Genomic DNA, 23,159 nt, shown 5'->3' with positions numbered 1-23,159 from the left:
AAAGTTTGACTATTAAATATTTTTTTATTTTTTATTTTTTGGTAATTAAACATCTTTATATTAACCACCAATGTATATATTTACAAAGCAGTAGATCATCTCGACCTACTTCCACACTGGAAAAAAAAAACTTGCTCTAAACCTTCCCTACCTCCTAATCTCATTTATACAATTTCTCTCACAAGCTAACTAATCTTTATATCATTAAGAACATTAAAATGGGATACATGCGAAATTGCACGTAAAAGCACGACTTCCCGAGGTAAAATATTGTTCATCTTTTTTTCTCCTTAAAAATAAATTTAACATTGGACAAAAGTGTCATTTAGTAATTTTTCAACTTTCACATTAATAACTAAAATTTCAACTATTAAATGTTTTCTTATACTTCAACTAGGTAAAAGCTCATAATATTTATGAATATAAATTCTTTCTTTATTTGGATAGTTGTCTTTTACAAAGTCCTAAAATATAAGTCCATCCTTTTCTTTTTACAAAAATCACTATCGTTTTTAATTTAGAAAGAACCTCCCTTCCATGCACATTCAAGGACTCATCAAAGTTGTTTTTCGTATTTTTTCTCCTACTTTTTGTGATTTAGAAGATTTTTAACCTTATATATATATATATATATATATATATATATATATATATTACATTATTGCATGATGACCTAAACGCTCGGAAAAAATCCCACATAGATATATCTTTTCTATTTATTCTTTTGTTTGATTTTTATCTTTCTAAAAGGTTCAAGTATTAGTGTCTTCTTTATATAGTTTCATTATAGGTGCATTGCAGATATATCCCGTATTAATTATTGCAAATATTTGTACAAGTTTTTTTGAAAAATAATAAATTATAACGTTATTCCATAGTATTTCATCAATTTTAATAGTTCTTTTCTATTAACAGATTGATATTATTTATAGTTACATGAATATATAAATAAATCATTGATAAATACAAAATTACATGCGCAACGCGCGTACACTAAAACTAGTACATTATTAAATTTAGGTTCAAGAATAAGTTCTTCTCTTCTTTTGGATAAAATGGGACTAAGTGAAAACTTTTGTAAAGACTTGGCCATAATCTTAGCCATCCAAACTTGAAAAGTGAGATTCGTGCGTCTTATCGAAATAAATGACGAGGGAATTAACGATTTCATGATATATATATACACTCCTACACGTTACTGTAGACTATTTGATTTTAATAGATCCATATTGTGGACTAACATATTATTTGACTCAAATGTATGTGTAGAAATGACATGGGGTAGCCACTATTTAATATGGTATTTATGTGTTATCGAGCAATTCTAATGTTGAGCAAAAATAGTCACTACTCTATTAAAATAAATATAAAAAGATATTTTTACCCTCTCTTCCCTTGCTTTTCTTCCCAAACCCTCGCTTGTCTCTCTGCATCGAGCACATTGGAAATACTGAACTGTATCATTCGCTAGTTTCTTTGGAGACAAAATCAGGGGTTGTGAAATGTGCGTTTGGAGAGGCTTGTCGCTAATCTTGTAATAAGCATATCAACCACATTCTTTGCATCGGAAAAAGGCTGTTTTTTTTTTTGGTCAATTTTGTGGGATATACATTAAGAGTCGAAATGACTGGATGTTGGACATTTAGCACAGTAATTTTCTAATTTATTATTACTATTTGATAAAGATTAATATAGAATGTACCATTCAATACGGAGTAAGTTTTATTTTTCATAATCGATTTTTATATTCTAGTACTACTTATACAAGTTAAAAATAAAAAATGAGTCAAGCATGACAACTAAGAACGGCAAGCCTCTCCAAACGCACACTTACATCCTGAACTTACAGTTACAAGTTCAAACGTTAAGGACAATAGGTTCTGAAGTCCTGAACTTAGACTAACAAGCTCAAAAGTTAAGGACAATAGGTCCTGAACTTAGGCTAAGAAGCCCAAAAGTTAAGGACAATAGGTCCTAAACTTAGACTAACAAGCTCAAAAGTTAAGGACACTTGGTCCTGAACTTACAGTTACAAGTTCAAAAGTTAAGGACATGTAATCCTGAAGTCCTGAAGTTAAGTTCAAAAGTTAAGGACATGTAGTCTTGAAGTCCTGAACTTAGAGTTCCAAGTTCAAAAGTTAAGGACATGTAGTCGTGAAGTCCTGAACTTAGAGTTCCAAATTCAAAAGTTAAGGACATGTAGTCCTAAAGTCCTGAACTTTGAGTTCCAATTTCAAAAGCTAAGGACATGTTCAAAAGTTAAGGACATGTAGTCTTGAAGTCCTGAACTTAGAGTTCCAAGTTTAAAAGTTAAGAACATGTTCAAAAGTTAAGGACATGTAGTCCTAAAGTCTTGAACTTAGAGTTCCAAGTTCAAAAGTTAAGGACATGAGCATAAGAGTATTTTCGTCCGGGCAATTAAAGTTTATTAAAGTAGTAGCTAAATACTAAAGACATTTTAAACAGTGGCTTAAAAGTAAATACATGTGTTATTAGTGGTCAACCGTGCACTTCCCCAATGTATGTTGTTTATAACAATTTACTTTTTCATAGAAAAAATATGGTATTTTAAGTTCGTTATTAGTGTATAATTGATTCATAAATTAATAAATATCATTGTGGGAGTAAATTTACTAGTTAAAAATATTTATATATAAACACGTGAGAATGCTTACCCTTGCCGAAATAAAGCCGACTTCGCTCCCTCACCCATTTCACATCTTCACTCAAAACCCAACATCTTTGTCGATCACCATCAAGAAACAATCAGAATTCTCAAACTCTTCCACGTGAAAAGCAATCAGATTTGGGTGAAAATGCTCTCTTTTATGAATCACTCTTCATTTATCTTATTTACTTCGTCCAATTCATTTGCATCTGTTAATCATGCTGAAGTTTGAAACTCTTATCGTAATTCTTCTTTATCTTAATTCCTTTGGGGATCTCTATTTTCTTCTATTTTTAATTTTCTCTATACTACTCTAATGAAAGAGTCAGATTCAACTGCTTCAACCAGATAAATTAAAAAATTTAACTAGTCAACAATTGAAAAAATTAAAAGATAGATTACTGCTTTCTCACAACCATTATCAAATTATTAATTATTTATAGCTTGTGATTATATGCTTATTATAAAATAATTTAAATATTTATAAAAAAGTCTTATATGATCAATTTTGAATTAAAAATAAAATGAGATATAAGTTTTATTGTATTTGAATCAATTTGAAATTTATTATTAATTTCAGCACTTTCATCCAAACATGCAACTGCTTATTTATTTATATAAGCATCAGCACTTAAAAGTGGTTTTCAACATTTAATGCTTATCAGCTACTTTAAATCAGCTAAGCCAAACGGACTCTAAGGCAAGTGCTTCGCTTGCCTTACCCTAGAGCTGCCCTTGGAAGATAGATTAGTCTTCAAAATTGTTAATACTTGAATTTGAAATTTATTATTTTGTCAATTTGGATTATGTTGAATGTAAAATTTATAACCACATAGCTGCTTATTACTGTTGCAGATGGCATCGTCTACTTTAATTTGCGATACTGAACCCTGGAAGGAGTTGAGAGTAAGCAATCTCGCAATAAAATGTGCTACATGTGTTAGGAGATGAATTAATGTAATTGATGTCATATTTCTGTGCTTTTGCAGGCTCATGTTGAGGACATTAACAAGACTCATTTGCGTGATTTGATGAATGACACTAGTCGATGCCAGTCAATGATGATGTATGATACTTAGCCTAGCTGCTTTGCCGTACTATGCTAGTTGTAGGGTGCAGCAATTGGCTAATTTAATGGAAAGTAAAGGGACTCTATTAATCGTACGAGTCTAAAGATCTCAAAATGGAACAACGAGCTCTTTTGCTTTGAACCTCAGATATCTCCATTTAAAAAAAAAAATTAATTAGAAAAGTTTCTATTTGTAACTCTAGGAGAATAAGACTGCGGATTATGTTTTGGATCATGAGGTGCCTGATTCATTCTTTGTTTATAGGGAGTTTGATGGGATCCTGCTGGATTATTCGAGACAACGAGCAACTACTGGAACCTTGAATAAGCTCTTCAGTTTAGCTGAGGTTTGTTTCCTTATACAAAATTTTCAGGTGCTTGGAAAGTTATAATCTTGTATTCTTCCTGTTTTGATGAGGCAGGCAGCACGTGTCAAGGAGAAGATTAATCGGATGTTCAATGGAGAGCGTGTAAGCAAGTATTTTTTTTCTATCAATCACGTCTTTGTTGAGTGTAAATTAATTTGACTAGTGCAGTGTTACTTATTGAATAGTTTTGGCTACTATACACATCTGCAAATAAAAAGTTACCTTATTTTATCAAAAAGAATTATGTTGAATCATAGGATAAGATAACTTTGTTCTTCGATAGATGTAGTTAACTTTGTTCTTCGATAGATGTATTTTTTTGTTCCCTAATTGTCACTAAATTTATTTTTGCATCTTACAATTGTCTTTTAATTCAGCATCATTGACTAGATTAAACTCAAATTTATGGCTATAGTATGTTTATTTATCCTGTATGCCAATGAATCATCAACATCTTAAAAATTAAAATTGAGGAACTAGAATATTTTCCCACCCACAAATCCAGTTTTCTCAGTATGCTTGGTCCTATGAGAAGTCAACATCCTTTACATGAAAAATGATTAAGCACTTTGTATTATTATTATTATTATTATTATTATTATTATTATTATATATTTGCATTACTTGTATCTTGCTAAGCTGTTTAAATTTTTTATTTATTGTCTACATTTACATGTCCTGTCTATATTAAGGACCTCAAATAGATTTTCTCCTTCAAATGATAAGAATTTGGTAATTCAAATATTGACTATCTATATCAGTGTGCTCTCACGACTAAGGGATTCTTAGTTTGTCTGATATTAGCAACTCGAGTGCTCAGATACCTATGGAAAAGTTACTCCTCTGTCCCAATTTATGTTTCATACGTAAGTTTTAAGTATGTTCCAAAGAGAATGTCATACGTCCTTTTTAGAAACAATTTAATCTTAAATTTTTTGTTTTACGCTTAATGAGATGATTTATAGCTACACAAGTTATCTTGTTTTAGACCACAGGTTTCAAAAGTTTTTTTTTCCTTCTTAAACTCCGTGCCTAATCCACCGTCACACAAATTGGGACAGAGGGCCGGTCAACTCGTGAAGCGGTTTGACATCATGATCTTTTTATCTTTCTGGCAGATAAACAGTACAGAAAACAGATCCGTTCTTCATGTTGCACTGCGAGCTCCGAGGGATGCTGTTATAAATAGTGATGGGAAGAATGTTGTCCCTGAGGTTTGGCAAGTTCTTGATAAGATCCGAGACTTCTCTGAGAGGGTTCGCAGTGGTGCCTGGGTAATGTCGGTTGTCAAAGTGATATTCATTTGAACAATACTGCTTAGTTTCTAATCAAGAGGCAATTCTTGATAGGTTGGAGCCACAGGAAAAGCATTGAAAGATGTTGTAGCTATTGGTATAGGTGGCAGTTTCTTAGGCCCTTTGTTTGTACACACAGCACTTCAAACAGGTATGTATATGACGCTCTCATTCAAACAAATACTATTTGTTTGTCTGTGCTTTCTTTGCTGTCTAGTTTTGGCCAGCCAAATAAAATCTTAAACCTGACCATTTACAGAAGCAGAGGCTATTGAGTGTGCAAGAGGGCGACAACTGCGATTGTAAGTGTAACTGAATTAGTTAAACCAATTCTGGATTTGAGCAAGTTGTTTTCTTCTAAACTCATTTGGCTGATGTAACCTTTTAATTGCCCTGCAACCATTGGCATACATGTTATGCCCTGCTTTAAATGGTCCGGTATTTCTGGTTTAGAGCAAAGAATATACTATGTTTTTTTTTTTGGTTAAAGAAAAGGAATTGTGAGAGTAACGACATTTACATTTTGTTGTGGTGGCAGTCTCGCAAATGTTGATCCAATTGATATAGCCAGAAATATAACAGGCTTGAACCCTGAAACAACTCTAGGTGAATTAAGATTTAATTATGTTATTTTCCAACAAATGGAGAAACATAAATATGTCGGACTTATCCTTGATAATATCTTCTTGTCTTGCTTGAAGTTGTGGTGGTCTCAAAGACTTTTACTACCGCTGAGACAATGCTAAATGCCCGTACACTGAGGGAATGGATCTCCTCTGCATTGGGGTAAGTGTGACAATGTCGATGCCCATCTTCTTATATGTTTTGTTAATGTATACTTCTCGAAAATTGATTTTATTCTGTGCCTCCTGAATGGAAGTATTGATAGTACCACTGATAGGACCTTAATCTGGTCCTCTATGTCGGGAAACGACTAGTTAGCCTGAGGTTGTTAGCTTAGATCATTTGTGCATGAACCTAGATTAACTTGCTTGTCTGTCCAGGTTCTAACAAAACCTGTAGCTGCCACCCTGTTAGAGGGAATGTTGGTGTCTCCGTCCATTTGGAAAGATATTAAGAGAAGTTCAGTTTTGGTAAATGTCTCGTCGAGGTGATATCAGGATACATAAAGAAAACCCCTTTCTTTATGGTGCACGAATTGGTTTAACCTTTTAGCGACGTTATTGACGTATATATATTACTAGTCCATTCTTTGTTGACTTTTCCTTTGCTGGACGAGTCTTAATTTGGTAAAGAGAACCTGATAATTCCTTGCTCTACTTAAATGTTAAGTAAGAGAAGGTCTAATTGTCCGGTATCTAGCTATTAGCATGTACAAAGTACAAACCAATACAAACAAGGTATATTCACATTTTATTTTACTGTAGAAAGGCAAGATGGCAAGATGGGAAAAAACATTAATCAACCAAGCTACCATCACCTGCTACGTGTTATTTTATGACATTGTCATTACCAGCTGAACAAAGCTTAGGAAATGAACCATGCTAGTTCAACTTTACAGTCGACAATACAAATTGCATGGATCACTCAGTGTTCTTAGTATACTGGTCACATGTAGAAGCTACTGCAGTCTGTTGAGCAGTGCTTATTTCTTTATGATGTTTATGTTGGTTTTGTTGTCATGAATCTTTGCTTGACTCAGTCCTCCCGTTTCTGGGGAGGGCATTCTTATTTTTCAGACCTCAGGCAGTTGCAAAGCATATGGTTGCAGTTAGTACCAATCTTAAGGTGCGGTCATATTCTCTTCTCATCTTATTCTGTCTCATTTGAACCTCTTGTTGCATTGTAATCATACTTATTGTGGTAAGTAGTATCTTCAAGTTTAGCTTGATTTGACAATGTATCTTGGTATAGAATAGAGATCAGAAGATTTCTGGCTCGTAGTTTGCAGATCCTTTGTATTACTCCTCGTGTTCTATTTTATATGGCAGTATTTGCCATGATATAGTGTTTAAGATGTTATACACACACACAACAATAAGCCTAGTGTATTCCCACAGGTGGGGTCTGGGGAGGGTAGTGTGTACGCAGACCTTACCCCTATCTTTAAGAAGGTAGAGAGGCTGTTCCCGGTAGACCCTCGACTCGGGAAAAATAAAGGGAAGGGGAAATGACAAGCAAACCAATCGGAAAACCAAGCGAAAACATAAAACTAACACTAAGTAGTGCAATTAGGAAATCGAAGCGAAGGCAACAACAAGTAATATCAGAAGTCTAGGAATACGAGAATACACCAAAGACACTATGTGATGTACTAAATCTACTGTAACAAACAAGGACAACGCTCAACTACCTAACCCTCTACCTTAATCCTCATCCTCCACACCTTCCTATCCATGGTCACGTCTTCAGTAAGCTGCAACAACGTCATATCCTGCCTAATTACCTCTTCCCAATACTTCTTCGGCCTGCCTTTACCTCTCCGTTGGCCCTCCAAGGCCAACCTCTCACACCTCCTCACCGGTGCATCTGTGCCTCCCCTCTTCACATGCCCGAATTTCTCGCCTCCCGCATCTTGTCTTCCACAGAGGCCTTGCCTACTTGTCTCGGATAACTTCATTCCTAATTCTGTCTAACCTGGTATGCCCGTACATCCATCTCAACATCCTCATTTCAGTCACCTCCATCTTTTGGACATGGGAATTCTTGATTGGCCAACACTCCGCCCCATACATCATAGTTGGTCTGACCACCGCTCTATATAACTTCCCTTTTAAGTCTTGGTGGCATATTCTTCTCACACAGAACACCGGTAGCGAGCCTCCATTTCATCCATCTCGCCCCAATACGATGTGTGACATCCTCGTCGATCTCCCCGTTTCCTTGTATACCCAAGGTACTTGAAACTCTCTCTCCTAGGGATGATTCGTCAATCAAGCCTAACGTCTCCATCCACTACCTGAGTTTCACCACTGAACTTGCGCAAACCTGCGCTCCAAGTATTCTGTTTTGGTCCTGCACAACTTGAAACCTTTAGACTCAAGGGTCTGCCTCCAAACCTCTAACCTCTCGTTAACAGCACCTCGCGTCTCGTCAATTAGTACAATGTCATCTACAAATAACATGCACCATAGCACCTCCCCTTGAATGTGGTGAGTCAGTGCGTTGATTGCCAGGGAAAATAGGAATGAGTTGAGGGTTGACCCGTGGTGCAATCCCATTACAATTGGGAAGTGTTCTGAGTTCCCTCCCACTGTCCTCACTCGAGTCTTTGCTTCATCATACATGTCTTTAATAGCCCTAATGTATGCAACGAGAACACCTCTAGCCTCCAAACATCTCCACAGAACCTCCCTCGGCATTTTATCGTAAGCGATTTCTAAGTCGATGGACACCATGTGTAATTCCCTCTTTCTCTCCCTATTCTGTTCCATCAACCTCCTAACAAGGTAAATGACTTCCGTGGTCGAACATCCCGGCATAAATCCGAATTGGTTCTAAAAAATAGACAGGATCCTCCTCACCCTAAGCTCCACCACCCTCTCCTAGACTTTCATAGTATGACTTAGTAACTTGATACCCCGATAGTTTTTGCAATTTTGGATATCCTCTTTGTTCTTGTACAATGAGATCATTGCGCTTCATCTCCATTCTTCGGGCATCTTCTTCGTCCTAAAAATGACATTAAATAACCCAGTGAGCCACTCCACGCCTGCCCTTCCCATGCTCTCTAAAATTCCACCGGGATTTCGTTTGGCCAGGTAGCTCTCCCTTGCTCATCTTGCGCATATCCCCCTCTACCTCCACAACTTTTATACACCTACAATACCTAAAGTGCCGACGACTCTCGGAATGTTCTAAGTCCCCTAGCACAATGTTCCTATCCCCCTCTTTATTCAAGAGTTTATGGAAGTAAGTCTGCCATCTCCGTCGAATAAATGCCTTATCTAACAAAACTCTGCCTTCCTCGTCCTTGATGCACTTCGCTTCGTCCAGGTCACGGGCCTTCCTTTCTTGCACGGTGGCTTGCCTGTACAGCTTCTTATCTCCTCCCTTGCCTTCAAGTTCATCATACAAACGTTCAAACACGGCAATGTTAGCAGTCGTAACCGCTAACTTTGCTTCCTTCTTTGCCACCTTATACCGCTCCCTATTCGTCCTCTCCTCCTCCTCGTCCACGCTCTCCAAAAGCTTCAAATATGCCGCTTTCTTGGCTTCCACTTTATCTTGGACCTCAGAAGTCCATCACCACTCCCCTTTGCGGCCACCAGAGGAGCCTTTCGAGACCCCCAATACCTCTCTAGCAGCCTCCTTAATGCAATTCGCAGTCGCGGTGCACATACCACTCGCATCCCCACTACTCCTCCATGCCCCCATAGTTAGCAACTTATCCCCCCAACTCCTGGGCTTCATCTTTAGTCAAAGCTCCCCACTTGATCTTAGGTAGATCATACACAACCCTCTTTCTTTGCTTCCTCCTGATCTCCAAATCCATGACCAGGATTCTATGCTGGGTTGTGAGGTTCTCACTCGGGATGACCTTGCAATCTGTGCACACACCTTGGTCAGACTTTCTAAAGAGTAGATAATCAATCTGGGTCCTAGCTACCGAACTTCGAAACATAACCAAGTGCTCCCTCCTCTGGGAAACTTGAGTTAACTATTACCAGATCAAACGCCTTAGCAAAATCTAGCAGTGAAGTTCCTCTTCTGTTTCTATCTCCGAAATCGAAGCCTCCATGCATGCCATCGTAACCACCCGTCGCCACAATGTGGTCATTAAAATCTCCTCCTATGAAAAACTTCTCAGTATGCGGAATACCGCGCACAACCTCATCCAACTCCTCCCAGAAGCGTCTTTTAACCTTCTCGTCCAGGCCCAATTGAGGTTCATGCACATTAATCACGTTTAAAGTAAAACACCCAACAACTAGTTTAATGCTCATCAGCCTGTTGTTCACCCTCCTAACGTCCATCACTAGCTCTTGAGATCCCTATCAACCAAGATACCTACCCTGTTCTTGCCCCCCATGCGCCCAGAGTACCATAGTTTAAACCCGTCTGTATTCCGTGCCTTATCTCTCACCCATCTAGTCTCCTGGAGACAAGCTATATTGATCTTCCTCTTATGGAGAATCTTGCTAACTCTATAGACTTCTCCGTCAAAGTCCCTATGTTCCAAGACCCGACTCTCAGCCTGGAGGCACCCTTACCACTCGTACTCCCTTGCCCCCCACGCCCTGACCCCCTGAGGATGACCTTACCCTACCATCGTTCAGTACAACCCTAATAGTCTAATATATATATATATATATATATATATATAGTAGTAGTAGTAGTGCTAGTAGAAGGAAAATGTTAAAAGTTATGATTGAAAAGTTAGCTGAAAGAGAAAATATCATATCAAATTTTAAAATTATGATATTTTTATGAATTTGAATTCTTGAAAATTCTGAATTTTTTATAGAAAAGGAATGTTAAACATTTTGTAACTTTCCCAAATGCAAAGAGCGCCATAAATTGGAGGGGGATTATAGTACTTCCAATATTTTCTCTAAATGAATCTTGATGTACTGCCAACTTAATCTGCTAGGTGTAGCCAAATCGGTCAGTTTTTATCTCAAAATGTGAATATATTTCATCGCCAGGTTAACACTAATGACCTGTTAGAATTACAAAGGCCTAACGGGCTTTTCGCCTAATCAGTGCATTGTGTAGAAAGTATAGTGCATCTTCTTCTAGTTTATCTTCCAATTTCCTTTATATAGCGAGTAAATCGTTAATCCTTTGCTCTTCCTACAAATGTGAAGAATATGCTCCTTACAGGATATCGGGGCTTTGTCTCCAGGGAGGGAGGTGTAATTGCATTTAAATGCTTTGGCTAGTATGGCCATGCGTATTCAAGTGTTACTATTATATCTAGTTTGTGTATGCAACAAAACCTTTTTTTTCGGTTTTCTTTCTTATTTTTTATCACTTTGTTATAAACAGAACTTTTAGTGGCAACTCTTTTAGATTGCAGAAGGTTCAGAAAACTTTATTCTGTTGAATTCCATCCAATACGTGGATTGAGGAGTACCTTTTTTTGTTCTTAATAAAGGATATTAGAGATTTCTGATTCAGCTAAATTTTAAATTTCATCACTGAATATACGTTATGTTTGATCCCACTAAATTATTTACTAAATGTAGCAATTTTTTACAGCTAGTAGAACAGTTTGGCATTGATCCAAATAATGCATTTGCTTTCTGGGACTGGGTAGGAGGTCGATATAGTGGTAAGTCTTTTCCTTTTCAAGAGTATCTTGGTATGCGACATAAATTTTTCTATCAACTTTCACTTATCGAATTATTTTTCTTAATCTTAATTATCAAAAGATAATTATCAATATATTTGTTTTAATCCTCTTTTTGCAGTCTGCAGTGCAGTTGGAGTGTTGCCTCTTTCTCTGCAATATGGATTTCCCATTGTTGAGAAGTAAGTAATTTGAAGTTATCTTTGCACCTAGATCTCACCTGTTATTTGAATATCTCATGCACCATTGGCCATACACGTCTAAATCGGTTTTGTAATTGTATGCTTTTCTCATGCTCTACTGACAGGACAAGCATAAACCGCATCTGCTTAATAGTTGTATCTATAATATTTTTTTCATAATTATTACCTCGAGTATATGGTGAAAAGCTAGAGACTGAAAAACATTGTCTTCTCTGCCCACTTAGTGATGGGCTTGCTGTACTTATTCTAGTGCAAAGCTGCTGTCTCCATTTCTTAGTTTGATAGTAGGGTCTTGGTTGCCAACATTATTGCTTTGGTGGATTATCTTTCTACATCAAGAAAACACTATATATCTGAAGCACCGGGGCATTTCGCTCCTTGAATAATTAATCGTCGACCTGTAGCGGTTTCCTTAATTGTTATGTTGGCATGTAATAGGTCTTTCATTCTGCTTCCTTTTTTTCTTTTTCTTTTGCTGCTGTTTGTACTGCTTTTATCAAATTTTCTGACATGCTTTCTACTTGTTAAGATTTCTGAAGGGAGCTTCCAGTGTTGATCAGCATTTCTACTCAGCACCCTTTGAGAAAAATGTACCTGTATGTCCGAGCTCATAGAAACTTATGTTTATGTGATGTTCTCTCTTGCTGCTTAATTGTTATCGTCTCTCATGAATGTTAGTGCTATAAGCTCTCCGTGATATTCACTTGGTATACCCCGTGAATTCAGAAGTCCAAATAGAGGGGCTAAGTGAAAGCACAAACTTCACAAATAATAAATACTTTGGCAGATTGTATGAGTGCTTATACCGATGTATATCATCTCTACTCATGTATCCTCTATATCTTAGACTAGACGCTTCATAGAAACTTATGTTTTGGTGATTTTCTCTCGTGGTACTTAATTGTGCTGTTCTCTCATGAATGGTAGTTCTATAAGCTTTCTAAGATGTTCACTTCGTGTACTCCGTGAATTCATAAGTCAATAGAGGGGCTAAGTGAAAGCACAAACCTCACAAATAATAAATACTTTGGCAGATCGTATGATGCAAATGTACGTATGTGCTTATACCAATGTATATCGTGTCTACTCGTGTATCCTCTGTATCTTAGACTAGAAGCTTCATTCTACTCCTAGCCAATGGTATGTGCTGTGTTAAATAAGATTGCATGTTTTATCCCGAGATCGAGCCTAGCCCTGCACCCCTAATTGTTCTTTTTCCAACTTCCCAAGAACAATCATACAAGTTGAAGCTCTAGTTGAATGATTTGCTGTTAGGATGATGGAAACGGTACAGAGTCCTCTAGCCCGGTCCAGTTCTTGCGTCCTTGTATTCTAATTATTCTTACTGAGCTAGGGAATCTGAAGTCTTTCATCTATGGTTAAAAATTCTCTGTTTCCTCTTCCTTTCATAAGGATCGAAGCTTTCTTGGCCCCGGGTTCTCTTAGCCATTTTAGCTATATGCTTTTATTCTTTATGCAATAGATTGTCCTTAGATTTATTTTTCGATTTTTTCCCCGTTCTCGTCTTAGTTGAACCTGTAAAGATTCTTTTGCAGTTCCATTTGTACCTTTAGTTATTGGATTACTCTGCCAATATGACACCTATTACGCCTCAATCCCAAGCCTTGTTCTGCTGATATCGACTTTATTCTGCTTGTCTCATCAGATGCTTGATTTCTATTATCACATCATTGAACTCAATTGCTTGATTTCTTAATATCACATCATTGTTTCAGGTGCTATTAGGCTTGCTGAGTGTGTGGAATGTTTCTTTCCTTGGATATTCAGCACGAGTGAGTATTATCATTCTGTTTGAGTCGGGGGCGTCTGGTCGACTAATCCATACCATTACACTGAACCTTTTGGACAATTTCAGGCAATATTACCCTATTCTCAAGCACTAGAGAAATTCGCACCTCATATTCAACAGGCATGTTACTCTAACTTGTTTGCTTGTATTTTATTCCAGATGCCATACTTGCAACTTTTACCAAAATTTGATTGAGTTCAGGTCAGTATGGAGAGTAATGGGAAAGGAGTATCTATTGATGGTGTCCCTCTTCCTTATGAGACTGGTGAAATTGATTTTGGTGAACCAGGGACAAATGGCCAACACAGCTTTTACCAATTAATTCACCAGGTAGCGTAAATTTCCGGTGCCAACAATTCATGCTTATTCTGAAATTATGCCCATCTTGTACTTGATTTAGGCAGGTAACATGCGTCAAACTTTTCTTGTTCATGATGTGTTGATGGTTACAGTTTGTTGACTAAATCTTCATCTAAATACTGCTCAACTTAATTAAACTGTAATTTCAGGAGCTTTATGTTATTTTGTTTTTCAAGGTGGGGATTATGTCATTAAAAATATTTCATGTGAAAAGCCTCTGAAAGAATATTGTTCATTTGCTTGAACTAATAATCTTTTAAATCATATTAGTGATATCTTTATTAATGATATAATCTGAAGAAGACCTCTCAAAAGTACATACAAGGTTATTAGAGAATTGCATTTGGATTCCTGTCCAACAAGCCATAAGTTTAACATGCTATGTAATATTGTCACATGATTCGATTTTGGAGTAGATTTGTGTGTGTCTTGTGGCATTATCACGTGGTGCTTTGGTTCTCTTCATTTAATTATTTTAGGGATGTGGCAATTGAAGGATGTCAATTTGGATATTCTAGGGTTGGTTAGCGGGGATGGTCCAAAACTCTAACCTAGCTCTCCAGCCCAAGAAGACTAAACAGCCGCCCCAAACAACCAACCCCAAAAGGCAATGTTAAAGAAGAATGGAGATCTGGTGGTGCTTTAGGCTGTTGTCTAAGTGGATTTTAGTAATTGGTTACTTATTTGATGATAATAGTTCGTTTTATGTCTCCTTAACTTTATATATTTCAGCTTTGTACTCTTTGAGATATCATAAAAGGTACAGAGGAAGTGTTGCTTGGAAGGCCATGCTTCTTCCTTGAATAACTATTGTGTTCTGATCATTATCAGTAAAACAAGTGATCATGTATCTAATCTTGGTATGTTTAGTGTTCTACAATCGCACTTGAATGTTGAATACCATCTTCCTGGAATTTTCAGGGTCGTGTTATTCCTTGTGATTTTATTGGTGTTGTTAAGAGTCAGCAACCTGTTTACCTGAAAGGTACAAATTCCATCTTACTTCTTCTATTCTTCTTTTTCGATGTTGTTTCTCATTCCTATTTTACAGACAAAGACGCAATAAATGTTGACACCTAGGTTGTAGTGTGCTGCTTTGTCCATTTGTTTCCACTTTCTTAATTTTGGGCAACTCATTTTCAGATGAAGTGGTGAGCAACCATGATGAGCTCATGTCGAACTTCTTTGCGCAGCCAGATGCCCTTGCTTATGGGAAGGTGAGATAGTCTTCCTACTTTTTACTTTAATGTCTTGTTCCCGACCATTTACGTGAATAGTTAGTCAAGATTCAGATCTCACAGCAGTTACAGTTTAGTGTAAAGTCGAGATTGTGAAATAGATCTCATGCACCAAACATTCCACAAGTATTTCTCCACTGCCTACGGCCCCCGCTCGCCAACACCGGCAAAGTATTAATCCCCAACTCTAACGAGGCTCTGATACCATGTTAAATATAGAGACAATAGAGCAATCTCGTTGTATATTATTCCAATAAGTAAAAAATATATATACAAGTACATAGAGCCCTAACTATAGAAAGAATAAAAAAAAGGAGATCCTATAAATCTGCTGTGAATCCTTATAATTCTGCTAACTATGTACATTACATAAGAGTATGTCTCCATCCATTCTGTACCAATCCCCCTCAAGTTGGAGCATAGATATTGATCATGCCCAGCTTGTTACGAAGGTAATCAACTCGAATTTCATTCAACGCCTTTGTGAATAAATCACCTGGTTGCTCTCCTGTCTTCACGTAGCCAGTGGATATCAAGTTCTTCTAAATCTTCTCATGAATAAAATGGCTGTCAACCCCAATATGCTTAATTCTTTCATGATACACCGGATTTGGCGCAATGTGGAGGGCAGCTTGATTGTCACACCAGCGTTTTGCTGGTATTAGATGCTTCAACCCAATTTCAATATTTCCATATAATCTCACACAGACTGTGACATAGCTCTGTACTAAGATTCTGCACTGGATCGAGATACAACACTTTGCTTCATACTCTCCACGATACAAGGTTCCCTCCAACAAAGACACAATAGACTGTAGTAGATCTTCTACCAATTTTGGATCCAGCCCAAACATCATCTGCAAAACACTCAATTCGAGTATAATATACCAAGTCCAGGAGCTCCTTTCAGGTAACATAAAATCTATTCTAAAGCTTCCCGATGTTTGGTCGTTGGTGCGGACATGAACTTGCTAACAACACTTATTGGAAAAGCAATATCTAGACGAATGATAGTGAGGTAGTTTAATTTCCCAACTAACCTCATATATCTCTCTGTATCATCCAATAGATTGCGATCGTCTTTCATAAGATGCACACCAGGAACCATTGGAGTACTGCATGGTTTAGCTGCCAACTTTGCAATTTCTTCAAGCAAGTCAAGAATATACCATCTCTGTGACAAAAGAATTTCCTTCTTGCTTCTATTTACTTCTACTCTCAAAAAGTATTTCAACAGGCCCAAGTCCGTTGTATGAAACCTAGCATGCAGGAAAGATTGAGGGAAGAGATCCCCGCATTGTCACTTCTGTGATAACAATGTCATCAACATATACAACAGGGAGAATAGTGCCAGCTGTTGATTGCCGATAGAAGACTAAGTGATTACACTTGCTCATTTTCAGCCCAAACTCTTGAACTACCTCACTGAACTTGCCAAACCAAGCTCGAGGACTTTGCTTCAAGCCATACAAGGACTTTCTTCAAATGAAAAACTTTTCCATACTCTCCCGGAGCAACAAAACCGGATGGTTGCTCCATATACACTTCCGCCTGAAGACCACCATGAAGGAACACATTCTTGATATCCAACTGATGTAAAGGCCAATTCTCGGAAGCAGCTAGAGAAATAAATAAGCAGTCAAAACTGAGTTTGGCAACCAGGGAGAAGGTGTCAGAATAATCCACCTCATAAATTTGAGCATACCCTTTAGCCACAAGTTTGGCATTAAGTCTTGCCACATAACCATCTGGATTAACTTTAATTGTAAATACCCACTTAGATCCTACTGGTTTCTTTCTCTTGGGTAAATCCACCCACGTGTGGTTATCCTCTAAGGCATGTATTTACTCAAGCATTGCATCATACCATCCAGGATGATTCAAAGCTTGCTTCACTATTTTGGGAACCATGATGGAGTCTAGAGAAGCAATCATAGATCTAGACGTAGAGGATAAGCGGTCATAGGAAACAAAACTAGCAATGAAACATGTGGATTTGCAAGTACGTATACCTTTCGAAGAGCAATAGGAAGGTCAAGGTTCTCTGTAAGATCCGGCGGAGGAGGATCTAATGACGAAGGAACTATTGCAGGACATGTATCATTTGTCTCTCGCTTCCGCGAGTAAACTTGAACGATTGGCGGTCTTGCTAACACAGTTAGAGTAGGTGGTGAAGGCACAATAGTCGATTGGTGCTCAATAGAAGAACTAGGAGATGGAGGAACATCATCTGGTTGCTCTGTCAAAGCACACGTAGTCTGATATACTAGCCATTCATCTTCTTGTCCCCGACTTGTAGAAATGGGAGGTGCATAGAAGAATTGTGTAGACTTTGAAAATACCATATCAGTTGACACCAGATATTTGCGAAGTTTAGATGATCGAACATTTCAGACATAACATGTGCATCCAAACACGTTAGGTTCCACCGGAAATAATGACTTGTTTGGAAAAAGAACACCGTAAGGCACATTACCACCAAGCAAAGTAGATGGCATGCGATTAATCAGAGAACACGTCGTAGAGGCCGCATCAACCCAGAACTAGTTAGGAACCTTCTTTTGGAACAGAAGTGCCCGAGCTGTCTCAAGTAGATGCCAATTCTTCCTCTCAGCAACTCCATTTTGAGAAGGTGTATCAACACATGAAGACTGATGTAGTATATGATGTTGTCTCACATAGGACCGAAATAACTCTGGCATATATTCTTTAGCATTATTACTCCTTAGAATACGCACTGAAACATTGAATTGAGTTTTGACTTCAGTACAAAAGGCAGAAAAGTGAGTAAACACTTTTGAACGACTCTTCATAAAGTAAATCCAAGTCATTCGAGAAAATCATCTACAAAAGTGACAAAATACTTATGCCCAGTTTTGGAAGCAACACGACATGATCTCCGAATATCAGAATGCACTAACTCAAAAGCTGACTCAACTCACTTATTTACCCCTGGACTATGGTGTTTTGCAAATCGACATGACTCACAATCCAATGAGCAAATATTCTGAAGCTGAGGACATGCTTCTTCAACAAAGGTAGAGAAGGATGTCCCAATCGATAATGTGCTTCAAAAAGAGATACAACACTAGAGCATGCAACAGACCGTGACTCCCATTCATCAATGATGTATAGATCACCAGATAAATATCCTTTACCAATAACCTGCTTCGTCGTAAGATCTAGAAACAAAGAATGATCAGGAAAGAACCGACACAACAATTAAGGTCTTTGGTGATTTTACTAAAAGAAATCAAATTAAAGGCCAAGTTTGGTAGACTTAATACAGATGACAAGTAATAGAGGAAGTTGGTTTAACAGTCCCAGATCCAACACTGCTACAAGTTGATCCATCCGCTACTCTAACGGTAGAGGGTGCTTTGTGTGATCGAGAACTGGAAAAAATAGTTGGAAGATTGTTGGACTAGGAGCTGTAGCATTATTTCCTCCTTGCTTATTGTTTCCCGTTATGTTCCCAACCAAAAGTATCAAAATAACTTAACGGAAAACCAGCAAAACTCTACTAAAAATACTCCAATAGAGCTTAGTTCCAAACAGTAGTAAGTCAAAGAGAATTATATCATGTCCCCACTTTCTTCAAACAACAAAAAACAATATCGAAATGAGAATGAAGAAACAATCTTTGCTTTCTCCTGAACTTCTGGTTCTCCCGAGATTAAGAAATTAAAATAAACCAATTAGAGAATCGAAGCACTAAAAAACAGAGAAGCCATAGAGATCAAGAAAAGAGCTCACAAATCAGAGAACCAAATCAAAAAAAAATTCTGATTGTGATCAGTAGAACTTCGTAAAAGAGTAACCCCAATAACTAATGTTTTTGAATCAAAAAATCAAATCAGCCAAAGTGAGATGAGAACCAAAACTGTCAGATCTGACAGAGAGAGAGAAGTTCACAGATTCTTCCAAGTATAACAAAACAAGAACAGCGTGGTCTGTTGGTCAGGGAACCACCACGGTTTGTCCAGAAACAGAGAAGTAATCTTGCGAGTGAAAGCTAGATACAAAACCGACGTGTCACACGCTGCCACGCGTCATCGGGCAGAGCCTTGCCGTGAAAAAAATTATGTCGGCACTTGAGACTCACGCTCATCAACTCCGGCAAAGTATTAATCCCCAACTCTAACGAGGCTCTGATACCGTGTTAAATATAGAAACAATAGAGCAATCTCATTGTATATTATTCCAAGAAGTAACAAGTATATATACAAGTACATAGAGCCCTAACTATAGAAAGAATAAAAAAGGAGATCCTATAAATCTGCTGTGAATCCCTATAATTCTGCTAACCATGTACATTACATAAGAGTATGTGACATTCATTCTGTAACATTGGTTAAGGATCAAAGAAGATTTATTAGTATCAAATCACCTATGAGTACTGACTTTCTTCACAGACACCAGAGCAGCTGCAAAAGGAGAATGTTGCCGAGCATCTTGTTTCTCATAAGGTAATTCCTTAGCAGTTCTTATTTGATGATATTGTGCTTTATTCAGTGGTCTTTTCTCAAACTCCTCCAATATCTTGCAGACGTTTTCTGGAAATAGACCTTCTCTAAGTATACTACTTCCATCATTGAATGCTTACAACATTGGACAGGTATGAGATATTAGATCATTAAATTTTTTTACAAGTGCTTTCTGAGTATTGACTGACACGGTATGTCCTATGCGTCGAGTTTGTACCACTGTATAATTGATGGTGCCAAACTCAGTGCTACCTTTCTTGAACTGCATCAATGATTTTCAAATGAATTTGTTTGTCATTACATTCTTGAGAGTAGTAGAGCTTAGGGGTAATTGGGTAAAGCGTGAGAAGGAAGAGCCTACTGCATTTGAAAGAGATCAACAAGGCGATTCGTTTGAGGTTGATTGATATCTTACTTTGCCAGATAAATTTTGCCAATGAAATTTTATAATTGGAAATGAGCGCGATATACCTAATTAACTGAAAGGTTAATAAATTGCTACTTACAATGACCAACAGAATCTTGTATTCTGGTATCTTAATTCCTTAAAAAATTCCATGCGAAGCTTGTCTATGTAAAGTCTTCCAATCTCTTTCTTTACTTTCTTATTTAAACTCAATGGATGACTTGACAGTATATCCCTTTCCTGATAGAAAGTCTCAAGTTGGAACACATGCATTTTTAGTTGCCCGTAAAGAAAGGAATATAAATAACTAGATGCAGAGGGATGGAGCTTGTTGCAAGTCAGATTGAGAGCCGCATATTTGTGAGAAAACTAACCTGTAGATCCGCAGCATTGGAACTATGCGTCTTCTTTGTCCCAAGATCTCCGCCATAGTTCTTTGCAGCTGGAGAAGAGGCTAAAGGCAGAAATATGTATACTTGTACTAACCAAATCATTCTGTCAGAGAAGATAATTAGCATATTCTCACACCACTGCACAGGGTGATACTGCTTCTTGCAACTCAACACTCTGGTGTGAAGTTTATCAACTGTCAAATTATATATTAAGGTGATTGAATTCAAAGACTTCTATTTCCCTTCATGGTTGGACCAACAATGGATGAAGGGCTTTCCTTGTTTTATTGTAATCATAAACCACTAGCTACTCATAAAGCTCGAGCTGTTGAAGTGACTAACTGCCTATTTTCTTATCATGCTCAACATTCTTAAATTATGCCCCACCCTCACATCCCCACAGGTGTGAGGATAGGTTGGCATCATGCTACACTGAAAGAGTTTCCTGTTTGATTATGGTGTTTTATCAAGATAATATCTGCCAGTTGTGAGCATTGTGTGAAGACAAACATGCCTCCTCTTGCAATCCCTAATCTCAAGTTACCTGCCACTTTCTTCCCTTTCGTTCAGTTACTGGCCATCTATGAACACAGAGTTGCAGTTCAAGGCTTTGTATGGGGTATCAATTCTTTTGATCAATGGGGTGTGGAACTAGGAAAGGTATTTCTTGGCAATTGTTTTAAAATTGAGTAAATGAACATTCTCCGATACTAATATGATGTCGGGCTTCCTTGTTTATTAATGTCCTCTGCAGTCTCTTGCAAGTCAAGTCAGAAAGCAACTTCATGCATCTCGTAAGAAAGGGGAATCAGTTGAAGGCTTCAACTTCAGCACCAAAACATTGATAACAACATATCTCGAGGTATAACACTGATTTCATTTGACCAAAAGCGGGAAAACTTAAGTTTCAGAATCCTGGGCAACAAGATTACCTACGGTTTCCCAGCAAATTATATAGATTGCTGCATTGAAGTTAGACTGCCTTTTTTTTTTTCACTTTAGTAAATGAGATTGATAGTTTCAAGCTTTATCTGGAAAAGAAAAAGAAAATAAAAGCCTTTTCTATTTCAAGTAAAATAGGCACATGTGAAACATGTTTCAGTTCTTTGGCAACACGAAACAATTTTCGTCCATAGTACCTTCATACCTTAACATGACTACTACGACATGGTCTTCATTTTGAGAGAATAAATTGAAGTCATTTAATTTGCGATGGCACGCTGCATTGATCTCCCTTCAATCCACTCCCTCATCCCCCTTTTGGTTGAATCTTTTATGCTTTAGTTCCAATGTTTCAGACTTCTTTTTGCGGACATTAATACTCGGATGATTTTGTATAAACTGTTCTAGACTGCCTCGTGAGTTTGTTACACATAACCCTCTTTAATTTCCCTGACCTGTGGTGTAAGAGTGCCGTGTAAAATGTTAGCAACAATATGGTGGTATAAACAAATTGGATAGAGGTTCATAATCATTACACCCCCAAGTCTCAGGATAAATGTCCTTTGTTCCTAGTACCTAGCCTTGACAACACGACAGAGGGTTCATTGCAGATCCTTTTTTTGGGGTGATAAGTAGGTTTCTTGCAGAAATTTGATGTTTCTATTAAAGCTTTCCTTAACATTTTGAGACTATCCATTCAAGTTTCACTAGAATTATTTTTCTTGACAGGCAAGTGCTGATGTTCCTTCTGATCCTTCAACTCTTCTACCAAAGATATAAGGAATGTTAAGAATTGGGTTCAATGACCACTGGTTAACGGAGGCCTCAACAACTTCGCCACCAAGCAAAAATAAACTAATGCAAACTTACCCAATTTTGAAGTCACATCCAAGTTTTGGTGTTGTATGGCCACTAATCTGGGCAAATATATTGCTGCAGTTCTATCAATAAAATTTGAATTTTGGTTGTGCAACTCTTTTCGCTCATGCTTTAGATGAAGTCTACCTAAATGCTTTCACTGAAATTGTTTTAGCTTTGGTTTATAGTGCAGTCAGCCATGCGGCCCATGCCTAGCTCTCAATTACACCCAAATCCCTAATCACCAAGTAATTACTTGGCCAAACAAACAAGTCAAACTATGTAATTATACTCAATTACACCCAAATTCAGTTCCCTTGTGGCTTTCCAACATGCTCTAAAAATGGGAATTAAAAATAGACATGGCTTCAATTTGCTTGCAAAAGAGAGAACAACAAGAGAATACACATTTAAAGCAATTACAATTCGAAACATATTCTTTACTCAATTTATCCATGCTGGTTATAATCTTACGTTGGTTAAAGTGTGTGGTTTGTAGTTTCATTATGTGATCTAAGACAATTCGTACTTCTTGAGCTACTTTTTAGAGTTGGATTACATTTAAGGTTCCGTTTCAGTTGAATAAATGGGTGTTCATTTTTAGTTTTTTCCTTCTTCTTTCAACTGGGTCTTTAATGGTGTTTTATAATTCTGAATAAGATCCTTTTCGATTTAGGGGCTAAAGCTAAGTTCTTTTGAGCTATTTATTCGTATATTGAAAAAAGAATTGGATTTTTTTGCTTTGCTGGTGCTGCATACAAATTTTGAAGAAGACCCTTTTGGATTTAGGGGCTAAAGATCAGTTCC

At 37.4% G+C, this 23,159-nt stretch overlaps 1 protein-coding gene across 5 annotated transcripts; it reads left to right on the top strand.

Moving 5' to 3' along the window:
* The first annotated feature begins 2,661 nt into the window (after nt 1-2,661).
* On the top strand, nt 2,662-22,467 carry LOC107811651 (glucose-6-phosphate isomerase, cytosolic). 5 transcript variants are annotated; one of them, XM_075256741.1, is made up of 24 exons: nt 2,662-2,810; nt 3,524-3,574; nt 3,658-3,734; nt 4,003-4,084; nt 4,160-4,207; nt 5,224-5,379; nt 5,455-5,551; nt 5,660-5,702; nt 5,939-6,006; nt 6,102-6,186; nt 7,101-7,149; nt 11,566-11,638; nt 11,778-11,838; nt 12,389-12,455; nt 13,596-13,652; nt 13,736-13,789; nt 13,871-13,999; nt 14,951-15,014; nt 15,173-15,246; nt 19,683-19,736; nt 19,817-19,885; nt 21,024-21,212; nt 21,307-21,414; nt 22,224-22,467. In XM_075256741.1, the coding sequence occupies exons 2-24, from the start codon at nt 3,524-3,526 to the stop codon at nt 22,272-22,274; spliced, it is 1,806 nt and encodes a 601-aa protein (XP_075112842.1). In that variant the 5' UTR covers nt 2,662-2,810; the 3' UTR covers nt 22,275-22,467.
* Nucleotides 22,468-23,159: the final 692 nt, after the last annotated feature.

The sequence above is a fragment of the Nicotiana tabacum genome, chromosome 7 (assembly GCF_000715075.1).
Source record: "Nicotiana tabacum cultivar K326 chromosome 7, ASM71507v2, whole genome shotgun sequence".
In the NCBI taxonomy this organism is placed as follows: domain Eukaryota; kingdom Viridiplantae; phylum Streptophyta; class Magnoliopsida; order Solanales; family Solanaceae; genus Nicotiana; species Nicotiana tabacum.
The sequence above is the reverse complement of the archived record's forward strand: the minus strand, read 5'-3'. Positions and strand labels throughout refer to the sequence as shown.